A 13,045-nucleotide genomic window follows, 5' to 3' on the forward strand; every position below is an offset into this window, starting at 1 on the left:
TCTGAAGAGATGAATCTGTCTGACACGTAGAAAACCAATATACAACTCATGAGTAGAGACAAATGACACTGAGATGAGAAAAGCAAAAGTACTTTATATGAAGAAACCTAAATTAGGATGATAACAGTCTCAAATATTCTAGCTTCACAGTATGAGAAACTAAAATCATGTCACTGGAGTTTAAGTAGCTTCAATGCTGAATCCCAGCACCTGATGTGGCAAGTAACAACCTGCCCTTGCATTAGGATGCCTGTGTCCCAGCAGGGAAGAACCAGTCTGGTGGGACTGAAGGTGGGCCACAGGCAGCCTTCAACAACTCCATGCCAGAGGTAGCTCAGGCCTGTTGTGAACTGTTCTAAAATCACATCACTTTCAATTTAACATTCAGGCAGAGGCTGAACTGTGTACTATGCTTAATGAGCATAGATCAAGAATCTGCAATAAGATCTAACCAGCTGCTTGAAAGACTATAGGTAAGTATGTTCTCACTGGCAGACTCATTTGTGAATCAAAATTCCTCTGTTTCAGATTCAACTGTTTTCACTCAACACGTGACACCGCTAAAACATAATATATTTCCACCCAGTATAATCATTTTCCAAGAGTAATTGGGGAATGTTGGTAAAGTACTCAGAAAAATAAATTGTACTTGGTAATCAAATTATATTAAATTTGTTATGAGATAAGGAAGGCAACATAAATAGGCTACAAGATCCGACACAAGATCCTCATGTTTTAGAGAAGAATCTTCTCAGTTGGGTCAATGGACCAACCTCAAAGTAGTAAGCACTTTCAAGAATGCACACTCTTTGCCTTCCTCTGTGGTAGGATTAGCTCTCAATACAGTGGTGCAAGATACAAGCCCTTATATATAACATTACTGTCACTCTTGTTAAAAAATAAATAAAAACCCGACTGCAAATATGTTAAAATTTATTTCCTAGATTTATTACCAGATCTTCAGTGCCTTTCATTGAAATGGTTTATTTAAAAAAATCCATTTCTGGAATTCATTATCTACTATTCTGTCTTTAAAACTGAAAATTTGTATAAAATGTATTTTCTGAGAAGCAAATGGTAGACGGGCCAGAATTTTTTCCAGAAATTCCAAGAAATACCAATATTAATATATATTCTTGAATAATCATCACAACTAAATTCCCTTTTCCTTTTAAAAACAGAAAAGTAAAAGATGGACTGGTTTGAGTTTAAAACAGCATTACCCCAGATCATGTATTACATGAGGCCTCTAAAGATTACATGTTAAGCTAATATTTATCACTTTTACATCCCCCTTAACTACCTTTATTTATGATCTCTCTTTGCCCCAAAAGATAATCAATATTTAGAGAACCAGAAGAGAGAAAAGACCTTAGCATATTATGGGTCATTGTAATGTACAGAACTTCACAGAGAGTTAATCTAACGTCGAAATAAGCAGAACTAAAGCATTATTATTATTTTTAAAGTATTTTGTAATTTTTATTTTCCTACATATTTAATTGCATTTAAACACATAAGTGCTTTAAGGGTCTCTGGAAGATGACAATTAGTTATTATTAAGATTTCCCACAGAGGGAAGACGACTAGAAGAATATGTCAAAAACCATATAAAATTTTCACACAACAGAAACTAAAAAAAATCTTTTAGACTTGACAACAAAGCACCTATATCAGTAATGTAATAATACAGTTCGCGGAACTGTCTTTTAACACAGGACCTGGTCAATACCAACTGCTAACACAAGTAGTTGGGGCAAATTAAAGGCATAGCTTATGTAATTGCATGTAAAATGCACTCCTTTGATGTCAGAAACACATGTCCCAAGCAATGAAGCAGCTAAATGACTCAAACTTCCTGTATCAATTTAAGATACTTAGATGGTTCCTTTAGTTTTGGAGTATAATACCAGGAAAAGAAACATAAACTGACAGTCATACCTCATATATCAGTAAGGCTGATCTCAAAAAGTCCTTAGTACATTGTTTTAGATTTTTATTCATACATCTTAATCAACATGTTAAATGGTTCTCTTTAAACGAAGTAAAACTGAAAAACTATTTTGCAGTTTTCACCAACAAATACTAGAGGGAATCCATTGGGTATGTATGACTTTTTTGTTTGACAGATAACTTCACATTAAGCAACTTCAAATTCTGATTTAGACAATCATTTAAACTGGTTTAACCTTGGAATTTGGCATTAACAATTTGAAGAAAAATTTAAACTGAATTTTATAAAGCAGGCTCCTCAAAAACCTGAATTACATATCTGCTTCTCTCTACTCAGAAACTCTCATTTATTATACAAGGAGAATAAATGCCTTTTAATTAATTTTAAACTTTATATTATTTTTATTATCTAAAGTATTCATAATCAAGTTTAACTTTGGACTGCACTTAAATATTCTTTAAAAAAGAAATCTCATCAGCACCAACATTTCTGATTAATATAAAAGAATAGATTTTATAAGTGACAATATTTTGTTGCTAAATTATCAAATATTTCTGTTGACTCTAAAAACTTTAAATAGTATTGAAAGCAGTTCTTTTAAAATACTTATGACTTTGTCACAAGATATAAAAGCTAACAAAATAGATTGGAGGATATAAGGTAGGCCAGAAATCTCTGTTCAAGTAGAAGTTTTAGGAAATTTGTTCCTCTTATAGCAGAAAAGATCTATGACCATTACCATCAGGTATCACATATAAAAACAGGAAAAAGGAAATACCCACCTAGCTTTGCCTCAGATGTGTCCATCTCCCATTTGCTTTTCGGAATGTAACCCTAAATCGTACACAGAGAGAAGCTCGAAGGGTTAGAAAGAGACACATACATGCATATCACGTTTGAACTGGAAAAGCATTAAAACTGGGAATGGATTCAGTTTCCACTGACTAGCTGTAAATACATCCTTAGGGGAAACACAATCTCACTATCTTTGAAGAAACTAAATGACCAAATTCACCAAACTGCACTGTCCACATTTCGGAGTAGTCACTTCAGAATAGTATCATGAAGGCGCTCTGAGGCAGCTACAGTTCAGGACTCACAATTGTAGTCTGAACAACAGCTGTATAGCAAATACGATAAGAATGTACAGGTAGTTACTGTGCTAATATTAATATTATTCAGAGTATCAGATAATTTGTAATACTAGCTAGGTTATCTTCTAAATATAACTGCTATTATCAACTGATAGTAGCCATAAGGTCCAAAAAGTGTTCTTCAAGATAGTTACTTTATATTTCAGTCATTTCAAGTACTCAAAAGAAAGGAAAAGAATTGGTAGCACTTAACCCAATTACCCAATTAGGAAGTTCAACTTCATTTTAAAATGACTCAATTCATTTACCAGTTAGAGCATACAAAGGCTAATTTTACTGAATCAAATTCAGAACATTTTTATTAGTTGAAAACTAGATTATTATTTCTGATGTTTTAAAAAATTATGTTATCCTATTATATGCAAAACCAGAAATCTCCACTGGCAACTTACATCTTATATTTCATAAAATAACTGGGTGGCTTATTTCGAACTCACTCCCAAAAGATTTTCAAATTTCCTAATGTGCCTATTGAGCTATGCAGTAATCATTTCTGTTTATTCACCTAGCAAGTATATGCTTTTACCATGTGATTGATCATGATTCCCCTTTACCTTCATTTAGACTGTTTTCCATTGGACCTAACATACAGAAATGTTAATATTGGAATCTAGTAAATAGGACAGATTCATCAATGGTGTCAGCATCTTCTTTTATGAATCAATTTATCTCTCTACTGTTGGTAATGTTCAAGTTCGTGAAACAAACTGACACACAAGTAAAGTAAGTCACAAAGCATTTTGAAGATTTCATGATGATAGCTTCTGTGTAAGAGTTTACTAGAACATAATCCTATGGTTTCATACATTTCTAGTCTATCAGCCAGAACTAATAATTCAACTTCAACTTACTAGGTAGTATTTTGGATTATAAATTATATATTTTCCAAATACATTTTTTAGAACAAACCAAGACAAAGCTATGCTGAAGTGATAGTGCTAAAAGTACTGAAGACAAGTTACATCTTAAAAATCATCTGAAAACTAAGCATCACTGGAATAATATATTTATAAATTTTATCTATTTAGGTTCACTGAAGCACTAAAGGCGGCAAACTATCATACCAATGATCCCCTACAAAGGATTATCTTTACCAACAAAACTTTGGATTTCACCCAGTTATATTAATAAGTGCAGAGTGGAAAATGCAAGGTTTACTGATAATTCCATTAAAATAGACTGAGTGGTTGGTGTGAAACTTGCTCTTAACCCTTGGTTAATATATTCTCCAAGAATCTTTCACTCTCGGAATAGACTCCAATAGTAAAAGATTTCAATTCTGCATCTTTGAACGGGTTAAGAGAAGTTTTATAATCAAGTTAGGCAAACAAGTGTATTCATTCCCCACTGCTGGAATCATCCTGGTCTTCCTTTAAACTATATTATCCTCCCATTGCTTGAAATTGTAGGCCACTTGGAAATAAAGCAGATAATCCAGCAGGGTAGAATTCTAAGGCTTCCTTGCCATGACTCTGACATAAAAATATAGTATTACAGTGTGTTTCACTTTAAAAAAGTAATAGTACATTCAGTTAAAAGTTCCCAAGTTTTGACCTACACCTAAGCAAGTCAGATGTTACGAACCATATCTTGAACTGAAATCTCCACAATAGAAAGACGGAGCTTCAGACAGCTAAAACATTATAGACTTCTCACGTAGTCAGTTTCTAGTACACACGCTGCAAATGGCTAAAGAAGTCATTAGCCATATTCCAGAAGAGCGTGGACCTTGTAGTGAATATCCTGCCTAAATTTTAAATTATGTATGCCAAAATACAACTTAAGAAAAATAGATTTTAAAAAAACACATACTGAGACTCAAATGCCATTAACTTTAAAACTTATTTTTTAATCCACATTTGAAATCTTGGAATGTAGAGGTTGACACCATCTTTATATAAACACAGTTTTTATCAAGAGTCCTCTATATCACACACGGGTTCGATGGGACCACTCCCTGGAGATTCTGTATACTCTAGGGGGTAGGAATCAGAGTTCTCATTTTGTACATTTTCAAAGGAATATGAGGAGCAACTTTAGCAAGGGCTCAAGTATTAAATAAACCGAGTAATATTCTGGATTTAAAATGCAACACTATTCCAAGGCATTGCTAATCTCTGTACTTCAGCAAACACTGAAAAGTCAACGTAATTCTATAGGTCGCATATTCTTGAATGACAGGGAAAGGCAAACGTCTCTACAGAGGTGTGATCAAAAGCATTTTACATTAGGTACACAGAAACTTTAAACTCACACTATGTAAGCCTCTAATCAGCCTAAGCAAAATCCATTGCCTACACAGTCATTTAATTTTTCCCTGTCACTTAGGATAAAATGCGGAAGAACAAATCTAGCAGCCAGTGGCAACCCTCTGCCTCCCCATTCAGTAAGTTCTTCTGCCTCAGTTGACAGAAACTAAATTTGGAGATCTTGTAGCAAAGAAGAGACAATTATGCCTATGTTGGGTAGGCTGTGCCACATATCTGCTGGAATGTAAGAATGCCCTTTCATATGTAATTATTTTCTTAAAAGGTATACTCCCCTAAAACCACCCACAAATAGATGAGTACAAGAGTAAGTTTCTTAGCACTCTGTTAAAACTTTAACACCACAGTAGAGGGTTCTTTTGGTCTGGGGAAAAAGAAAGAGTATCCAAAAGTCTCCTTGAAGATGATTATGGAAACTTATACCGCTAAAGTGTGTATCAACAGTAGTTGTCTGACCACAGATCTGAATTTAAACCTTCTTTAAGAATTTTATAAGAATTTTAATAAAGAGACACTGTTCAAAGTGGTTGGTCTGTCTCCTACCAGTTCGCTTTCCTCTTCCTCTGCATCTTTCTTTTCTTCTTTCTGTTCTTCGATATTTGCATCAAAATCTTCCATCTCTACCTGTACCAACCATTAAAAAAAAAAAAAAAAAAGACTGAGTTAACATTTAGCAAAATGTTGACTCCTTCATTGAGATCTGGAATGAACACAGTAGCCTAGAGCAAGACAGGCTCACTGTTACATACCAAGTAATTTTTAACACCCTAAATTTTGAAACAGAACTGATAAAAGACAGGATATTATTGCCTTTAATTTTCCTTGAATATCCATCTGTATAATTCCCTGTAAAGTATAAGTGCTAAGTAGATGGCTACCTATTTTGAATGCTTATGGATTACTAGAATTTTCTTTTAAAAATCTTTAACAAGCATTTTTCCAATCAGATAAAAACATGTCCATGATTCAAATTTCAAAATATAAGAAAAAGTATACTGAAAAGTGGGATGATATTGGCTTGGCCCAGAGTGGTAGCAATGCAAATAAGCAGATGAGTTAGAGAGGTCATTAAAAGGTAAAACTGACTAAACTTTCTTGACTACATGACAGGTTTGAACACCGGTATAAGGGCAGAGTAAAGAGTCAGGCCTGGGCACGGTGGCTCACGCCTATAATCCCAGCACTTTGGGAAGCTGGGGCAGGAGGATCGCTTGAGTCTAGGAGTTCAAGACCAGCCTGGGCAACATAGTGAGGCCCCATCTCTAAAAAAATAAAATAAAAAATTAGCTGGGCATGGTGGCATGCGCCTGTACTCTCAGCTACTCAGGAGGTTGAGGTGAGAGTATCATTTGAACCCAGGAGTTGAGGTAGCAATGAGCTATGATCATGCCACTGCACTCCAGCCAGGGTAAGAGTCAGACTCTGTCTCAACAATGATAAAAGAGTCAGGGATAACTCCCAGAGTACTGGTTTCAGCAATCAAGTGGTTAGGATTCTAATCACTAAAACAGAGACTACTAAATGAAAAACAGGTTTGTACAAACTACATTTTGGATAGGTTGAGTTTGAGGTATACTAAGATAACATATATTTTTTGTAGAGAATTTGGAAAATAACAGTAAAAAGAATATTATAAAAATCACCTATACTCCCTCCATTCAGAAACATTACTGTTAAGATAGTCATATAATTCAGTCTAGACTTTATAACATTAATGGCACATAAGTGACAATCTAAGCTACTAGAAAGATTCAGATGATCTATACAGAGGGTACAAAATAAAAACAGAGCCTAGGATGGAGCCCTAAGGGGGCCCTTTTAAAGACTGAGTAGCAAGAGAAGCCAGTGAAAGAGACTGCAAAGAGATAGCCAAAAAAATAAAAGGAAAACCAGAAGAATGTGAATTCACAAAAGCCAAGAGAAAAATATGTTTTTTAAGAAGGTGGGCATGGTCAGCTATATTACATTTGGCTGCAAAATTAATCAATAGGGGAAATAAGAACTGTTCACTGTCACGGAAATCATTAGTGAGAGGGTTGCCAGACAATGTTAGTGGCAGAAATAGGTTGAGGAATGGCACGGGAATTAAAAACACATAAAAGAACAATGATGGCTGGGCATGGTGGCTCATGTCTGTAATCCCAGCACTTTGGGAGGCTGAGGTGGGGAGATTACTTGAGGCCAGGAGTTCAAGACCAGCCTGGCCAACATGGTGAAACCCCGTCTCTACTAAAAATACAAAAATTAGCCAGGCATGGTGGCGCATGCCTGTAGTTTCAGCTACTCAGGATGCTGAGGCAGGAGAATCGCCTGAACCCAGAGGCGGAGGTTGCAGTGAGCCAAGATTATGCCACTGCACTACCATCTGGGCGACAGAGTGAGACTCCACCTCAAAAAAAAAAAGCATAATGACAATATTGAGTATTAAGAGGTCAAACAAGACAGAAACCTAAAACTGGTAAAAATAGAAAATTTCTCCTTCCATCAAATTAATAATCGATTCAGGCAAGAATTACCAATGAATGAAAATTTGTTGGGGAAAAGATGTTAAGAGTATCTCCCTACAGTTTACTTATCACAAAGAGAAAAAGGTAGAAAAATTTGATGGATACACCTTAACCAAGTAATCAGTGCTTAAATCACTAACAATGAGATAAATTAACACCATATGACTCCTGATGTAAAACACTGAGAGGGCACAGTATCACTTATGTAGCATTCCTGCTAATGTTTAACCTGAACCTAAGCATGTGGAAACAAACAGACAAACTCAAATTAAGGGGCATTCTACAAAACAAGCCTATACTCTTCATAAATTCTTTATCTTTCATGACGATGACAAGGCTGAGAAACTATATTTTATATTAAAGGATTGAATCTTGGATTTTTTAAAATTTCTATAAACCATGTTATAGGGACAACTGGTGAAATGTGAATATAAACTATATGTGAGATAATTCAAGAAATTTAATTCAGGAAATTTATATTACCTAATATAGTATTTTATCAATACTAAATTTCCTGCATTTGATAACTGTTATCAAATCAAAAGAGAATGTCCTTGTTCTTACAAGATATCTACTGATGTATTTAAAGGTGAAGGTTTACGAGATCTGCAACTTAACTCTCAAATGGTTCCACAAAAATAGTGACATCATTAACAAGAATGTTAATAAGAATATATGCATACAGAGAAAAATGTGGCAAAATATTAACTGTGATCTCAACGAAAGGCATACCAGTAGGTGTTCTTGTATTAATACTATTTATGTAACTTTTCTGTAGATTTTAAGTTTTTCAAAGTAAAAAAGTGAAAATGTAATGTCATTTTGCATTGCGTTTGAACCAAAGGATACTCACCTCTTCAATAGCAGCATCTTGCAGCAAAGAACGAATATCTAGACGCATCATGTGACGAGGTGCAGTTTCCCAGTGATCAGCCATCTATTGAAAAATTCAGATGGTCAAGTTATCTCTGGAAACTACTCAAACACCAAGCAAGCATCCAAGATAAACAACATTTAACAATATTTAAAAATACTGTTAAATATTAATTAAATATTTAATTGTTAAATATTAATTTAATATTGTAAAGTCTAACGGGCTAATTTCTTTTTTTTTTGAGACAGAATCTCGGTCTGTCACCCAGGCTGGAGTGCAGTGGCGCCAACATGGCTCACTGCAGCCTTGACATGGTGGGCTCAAGTGATCTTCCCACTTCAGCCTCCCCAGTAGTTGGGACCACAGGCACATGACACCATGCCCAGCTAATTTTTGTATTTTTTTGTAGAGACAGGGTTTCGCCATGTTGCCCAGGTTGGTCTCAAACTCCTAGGCTCAAGCGATCCGCCCACCTCAGCCTCCCAAAGTGCTGGGATTACAGGCCTGAGCCACTGCGCCAGGCCATAACAGGCTAATTTCAAGAAGAGCTAGGAAAATAAACAAAGGAAGAGAAACATTTACTAAAGAAGATCGGAAAGTTATTATGAAAAAAAAGGAGATAAACAAGAGCTTCCAGACAAGAGTGCTGGTACAGATAATATGAGGTTTAGAGTACAGTCACACATCACTTAGCAATGGGCATACATTATGAGGAATGGGTCATTAGGCAATTTTGTCATTGTGTGAACATCACAGAGTACACTTACACAAACCTAGATAATAAAGCCTACTGCACATCTAGGTTACAAACTTGTACAGCATGTTAATGTACTGAATACTGTAGGCAACTGCAACACAATGAAGTATTTGTGTATTTAAACATATCTAAACACAGAAAAGGTACAATAAAAATACATTATTATAATCTTATGGGACCACCATATATGCAGTCCTTCCTTAACCAAAACATCATTATGTTGTGCATGATGGTACTCTATTGTTCTGTTTCTTAAAATCACCTTATTTATTTCTTTAAGCTTTCTTCCATGAATATTTCTCTTGCCACAAGTCTGGTTATCTGCACTCATTTCAGCCAAATATACCTAAGCAAGAATGAGTAATAATTAGACAAAGATATATAACATTTACATGACAGCACAAAGTACTTTAAAGTTCTTTAAGTTTCTACCTCAAATCCCTTGGTTTTTGCTGCACTCCAAAACTGGTCAAAGTGCCTAACTCTGTCATTGATGGCATCCAGGATGATAAAGGGAAAAAAGCCATCATCCAGAGTCTTTTTGAAAGTTTTGAACATGCTGGTGCGGTAAGTCTCCTCCATCTCAGCTTCATATTCATATTCCATTACCTAAGGTCCCCCGAAAGAGATATGGAATTAGCAAAAGCAAAGAATCATCCTAAACCTTTTCCTCAGTTAGCATTTGGATAGAGATTACTTTGTAGTCTTTCCTTCACATCCAAGTACTAAAGTACTGTGTTCAGAAAAGAGAGAGGTCCTTGCCCTTAAAAAAGCCACATTTCTCCCCAAACACATTTTCCTTTAAACACTATTAATGAATCAGAATGAGATCTGACATGAATACCATACCTTCTTTTTCACTTTCTTTCCAGAATCTGGATCTTTTTCTTCTTTTTCCACTTCAGTGATAAAGTAATCATCCAGGCTTAGAACTCTGGGTGCAGGTCCTCCAAATTCTACCTCTTTATCCTAAGAATCATATAGTCATGAAGGTTAAAACGAATTTATGGAATAAATTAGTTAATTATCACACCAAAGTTCCCTCTTGTGGCCAAATAATATACAATCTTCTGGTGGTTTCAAATCAAGCTGAGGCAAAATGTTTCTCTGAGTAGATAAAAATATATATGGGACAACATCTACCACATGGGCCAACTCTAATGGACCAAATGGAAGACAATTCTACTGGTATTATGTTGCCTGTTATTAATAAGAAGGCAAGTGACTACTAACACAAGCAGCTGATTTTTCAGCTTCCCCATACTCACTCGAATAAGTTTTGCAACATGTGTCTTTCCACTGCCAGGTAATCCTCTCATTATAACAACAATCTGAAACAGAATAGACGAAAAAAAAATCACTCAGAGAAAAGTTTCTGCAATGAGATAATAGTTAACAATGACCTACTATTTTCCAGGATAGACTATACAATAGGCCATGAAACAAATCTTAATAAATTTGAAAGGATAGAAATAATACAAAGTATGTTTTTGGACCACAGTGGAATGAAATTGGAAATTAATAGTAAGAAAATGTTAGAGAAACTCACAAATATGTGAAAATTAAACAACATACTCCTAAATAATCAATGAATCAAAGAAGAAATGAAGAAGAACCAGAAATTAAGAGAAGCCAGAAACCAGGAGGAGCCAAAAACCAGAAGGAACCAGAAAATACTCTGAGATGAATGAAAACAACACAACATACCAAAGCTTACAGGATACAGCTAAAGCAGTGCTTAAAAGGAAATTGATAGCTATAAATGCCTATAGTAAGAAAGATAGGTCTCAAATCAATAACTTAACCATCCACTTTAAGACACTTGAAAAAGAAGAGCAAACTAAAGAAACAGAGGAAAGAAATAATAAAGATTAAAGCAGAAGTTAATAAAATAGAAAACAGAAAAACAAAAGAAAAAATCAATACAACCAAACAGTGGCAGTGGTTCTTTAAAAAGACCAACTTTGGGAAGACGCGGTGGCTCTCGCCTGTAATCCCAACACTTTGGAAGGACGAGGGGGGCGGATCACGAGCTCAGGAGATGGAGACTATCCTGGCTAATGTGGTGAAACCCTGTCTCTACTAAAACTATAAAAAATTAGCCAGGTGTGGTGGCGGACGCCTGTAGTCCCAGCTACTCAGGAAGCTGAGGCAGGAGAATGGCATGAACCCAGGAGGTGGAGCTTGCAGTGAGTCGAGATTGCGCCACTGCACTCCAAATAAAAGTCGGTCTTTTTTTTTTTTTTGAGATGGAGTCTTGCTCTGTCACTAAGGCTGGAGTGCAGTGGCACAATCTTGGCTCTTTGCAACCTCTGCCTCCTAGGTTTGAGCGATTCTAATGCCTCAGCCTCCCAAGCAGCTGGGATTACAGATGCCTGCCACCACACCCAGCTAATTTTTGTGTCTTTAGTAGAGATGGGATTTCACCATGTTGTGCAGGCTGGTCTTGAACTCCTGGTCTCAAGTGATCCACCCACCTCAGCCTTCCAAAGTACTGGAATGACAGGCATGAGCCACCACGCCTGGCTAAGACCAACAAAATTTTTGAGCCTTACCTAAACTGAATAGAAAAAAAAGAAGATTCAAATTACCAGAATCAGAAATGAAAGCTGGGCTCAGCGGCGTGTGCCTATAATCCCAGTTCCTCAGGAGGCTGAGGTAGGAGGGTCACTTGAGCCCAGGAGTGCAACCCCAGCCTGGGCAACAGTGAGACTCTGCCTCAAGTAAAAAAGAAATGAAAGAGGGGACATTACTACCAACCTTATAGAAATAAAAAAAAGATTACAAAGGAATACTATGAACAATTGTATGCCAAAAAATTAAGTAATTTAGGTGAAACAGACAAATTCCTGGAAAGACGCAGACTACTAAAATTTACTCAAGAACAAATAAACAATCTGAATAGACCTATAACAAGTGAAGAATCTAAGACAGTAATTTTAAAAAACTACACACAAACAAAAGCACAAGCCTGGATGACTTCATCACTGAATTCACCAAACATTTAAATACCAACTCTTCACAAAGTCTTCAAAAACACAGAATATGAAGGAATAATTTCTAACTTACTTTATGAGGCCAGCATTACACCAAACCACATACAGACAAGAAAACTACAATATCTCCTATGAATATGGATACAAAAATCCTCAACAACGTATTAGCAAGCTGAATCCAGCAACATATAAAAATTATTACACACCATGACCAAGTGGGATTTATCCCAGGAATGCAAGTTAACATATGAAATCAATTAATGTAACACATCATATCAACAGACTAAAAACCAAAATCACATGATCATCTCAACTGACACAAAAAAAGCATTCAACAAATCCAACATCCTCTTATGATAAAAAACATTCCACAAACTAGGAATAGAAGGGAACTTTCTCAACCTAATAAAGTGCATCTACAAAAAAATTCCACAGTAATGGTGAAAGATTGTATGTTTTCTCTCTAAGATCAGAAACAGGACAAGAATGTCTACTCTTGCCATGTCTATTCAACACTGCACTGGAGGTTCTAGCCA

At 35.7% G+C, this 13,045-nt stretch overlaps 1 protein-coding gene across 3 annotated transcripts in view; it reads right to left on the minus strand.

The window, feature by feature from the left end:
• LOC105495818 (YLP motif containing 1) overlaps window positions 1-13,045 on the minus strand; it is an 80,914-nt gene that overhangs the window by 15,225 nt on the left and 52,644 nt on the right. For 2 of the 3 annotated variants that reach the window (XM_071099841.1, XM_071099842.1), the window contains exons 12-18: window positions 10,782-10,844; window positions 10,363-10,482; window positions 9,946-10,122; window positions 9,776-9,859; window positions 8,736-8,819; window positions 5,919-5,999; window positions 2,737-2,788 (exon numbers count right to left, since the gene is read on the minus strand). In XM_071099841.1, coding sequence (XP_070955942.1) covers window positions 2,737-2,788; window positions 5,919-5,999; window positions 8,736-8,819; window positions 9,776-9,859; window positions 9,946-10,122; window positions 10,363-10,482; window positions 10,782-10,844 — 661 coding nt within the window. The remainder of the gene's footprint in view (window positions 1-2,736; window positions 2,789-5,918; window positions 6,000-8,735; window positions 8,820-9,775; window positions 9,860-9,945; window positions 10,123-10,362; window positions 10,483-10,781; window positions 10,845-13,045) is intronic. The other variant, XR_011625726.1, reaches the window with a different exon arrangement.

This window comes from Macaca nemestrina, chromosome 7 (assembly GCF_043159975.1).
Source record: "Macaca nemestrina isolate mMacNem1 chromosome 7, mMacNem.hap1, whole genome shotgun sequence".
In the NCBI taxonomy this organism is placed as follows: domain Eukaryota; kingdom Metazoa; phylum Chordata; class Mammalia; order Primates; family Cercopithecidae; genus Macaca; species Macaca nemestrina.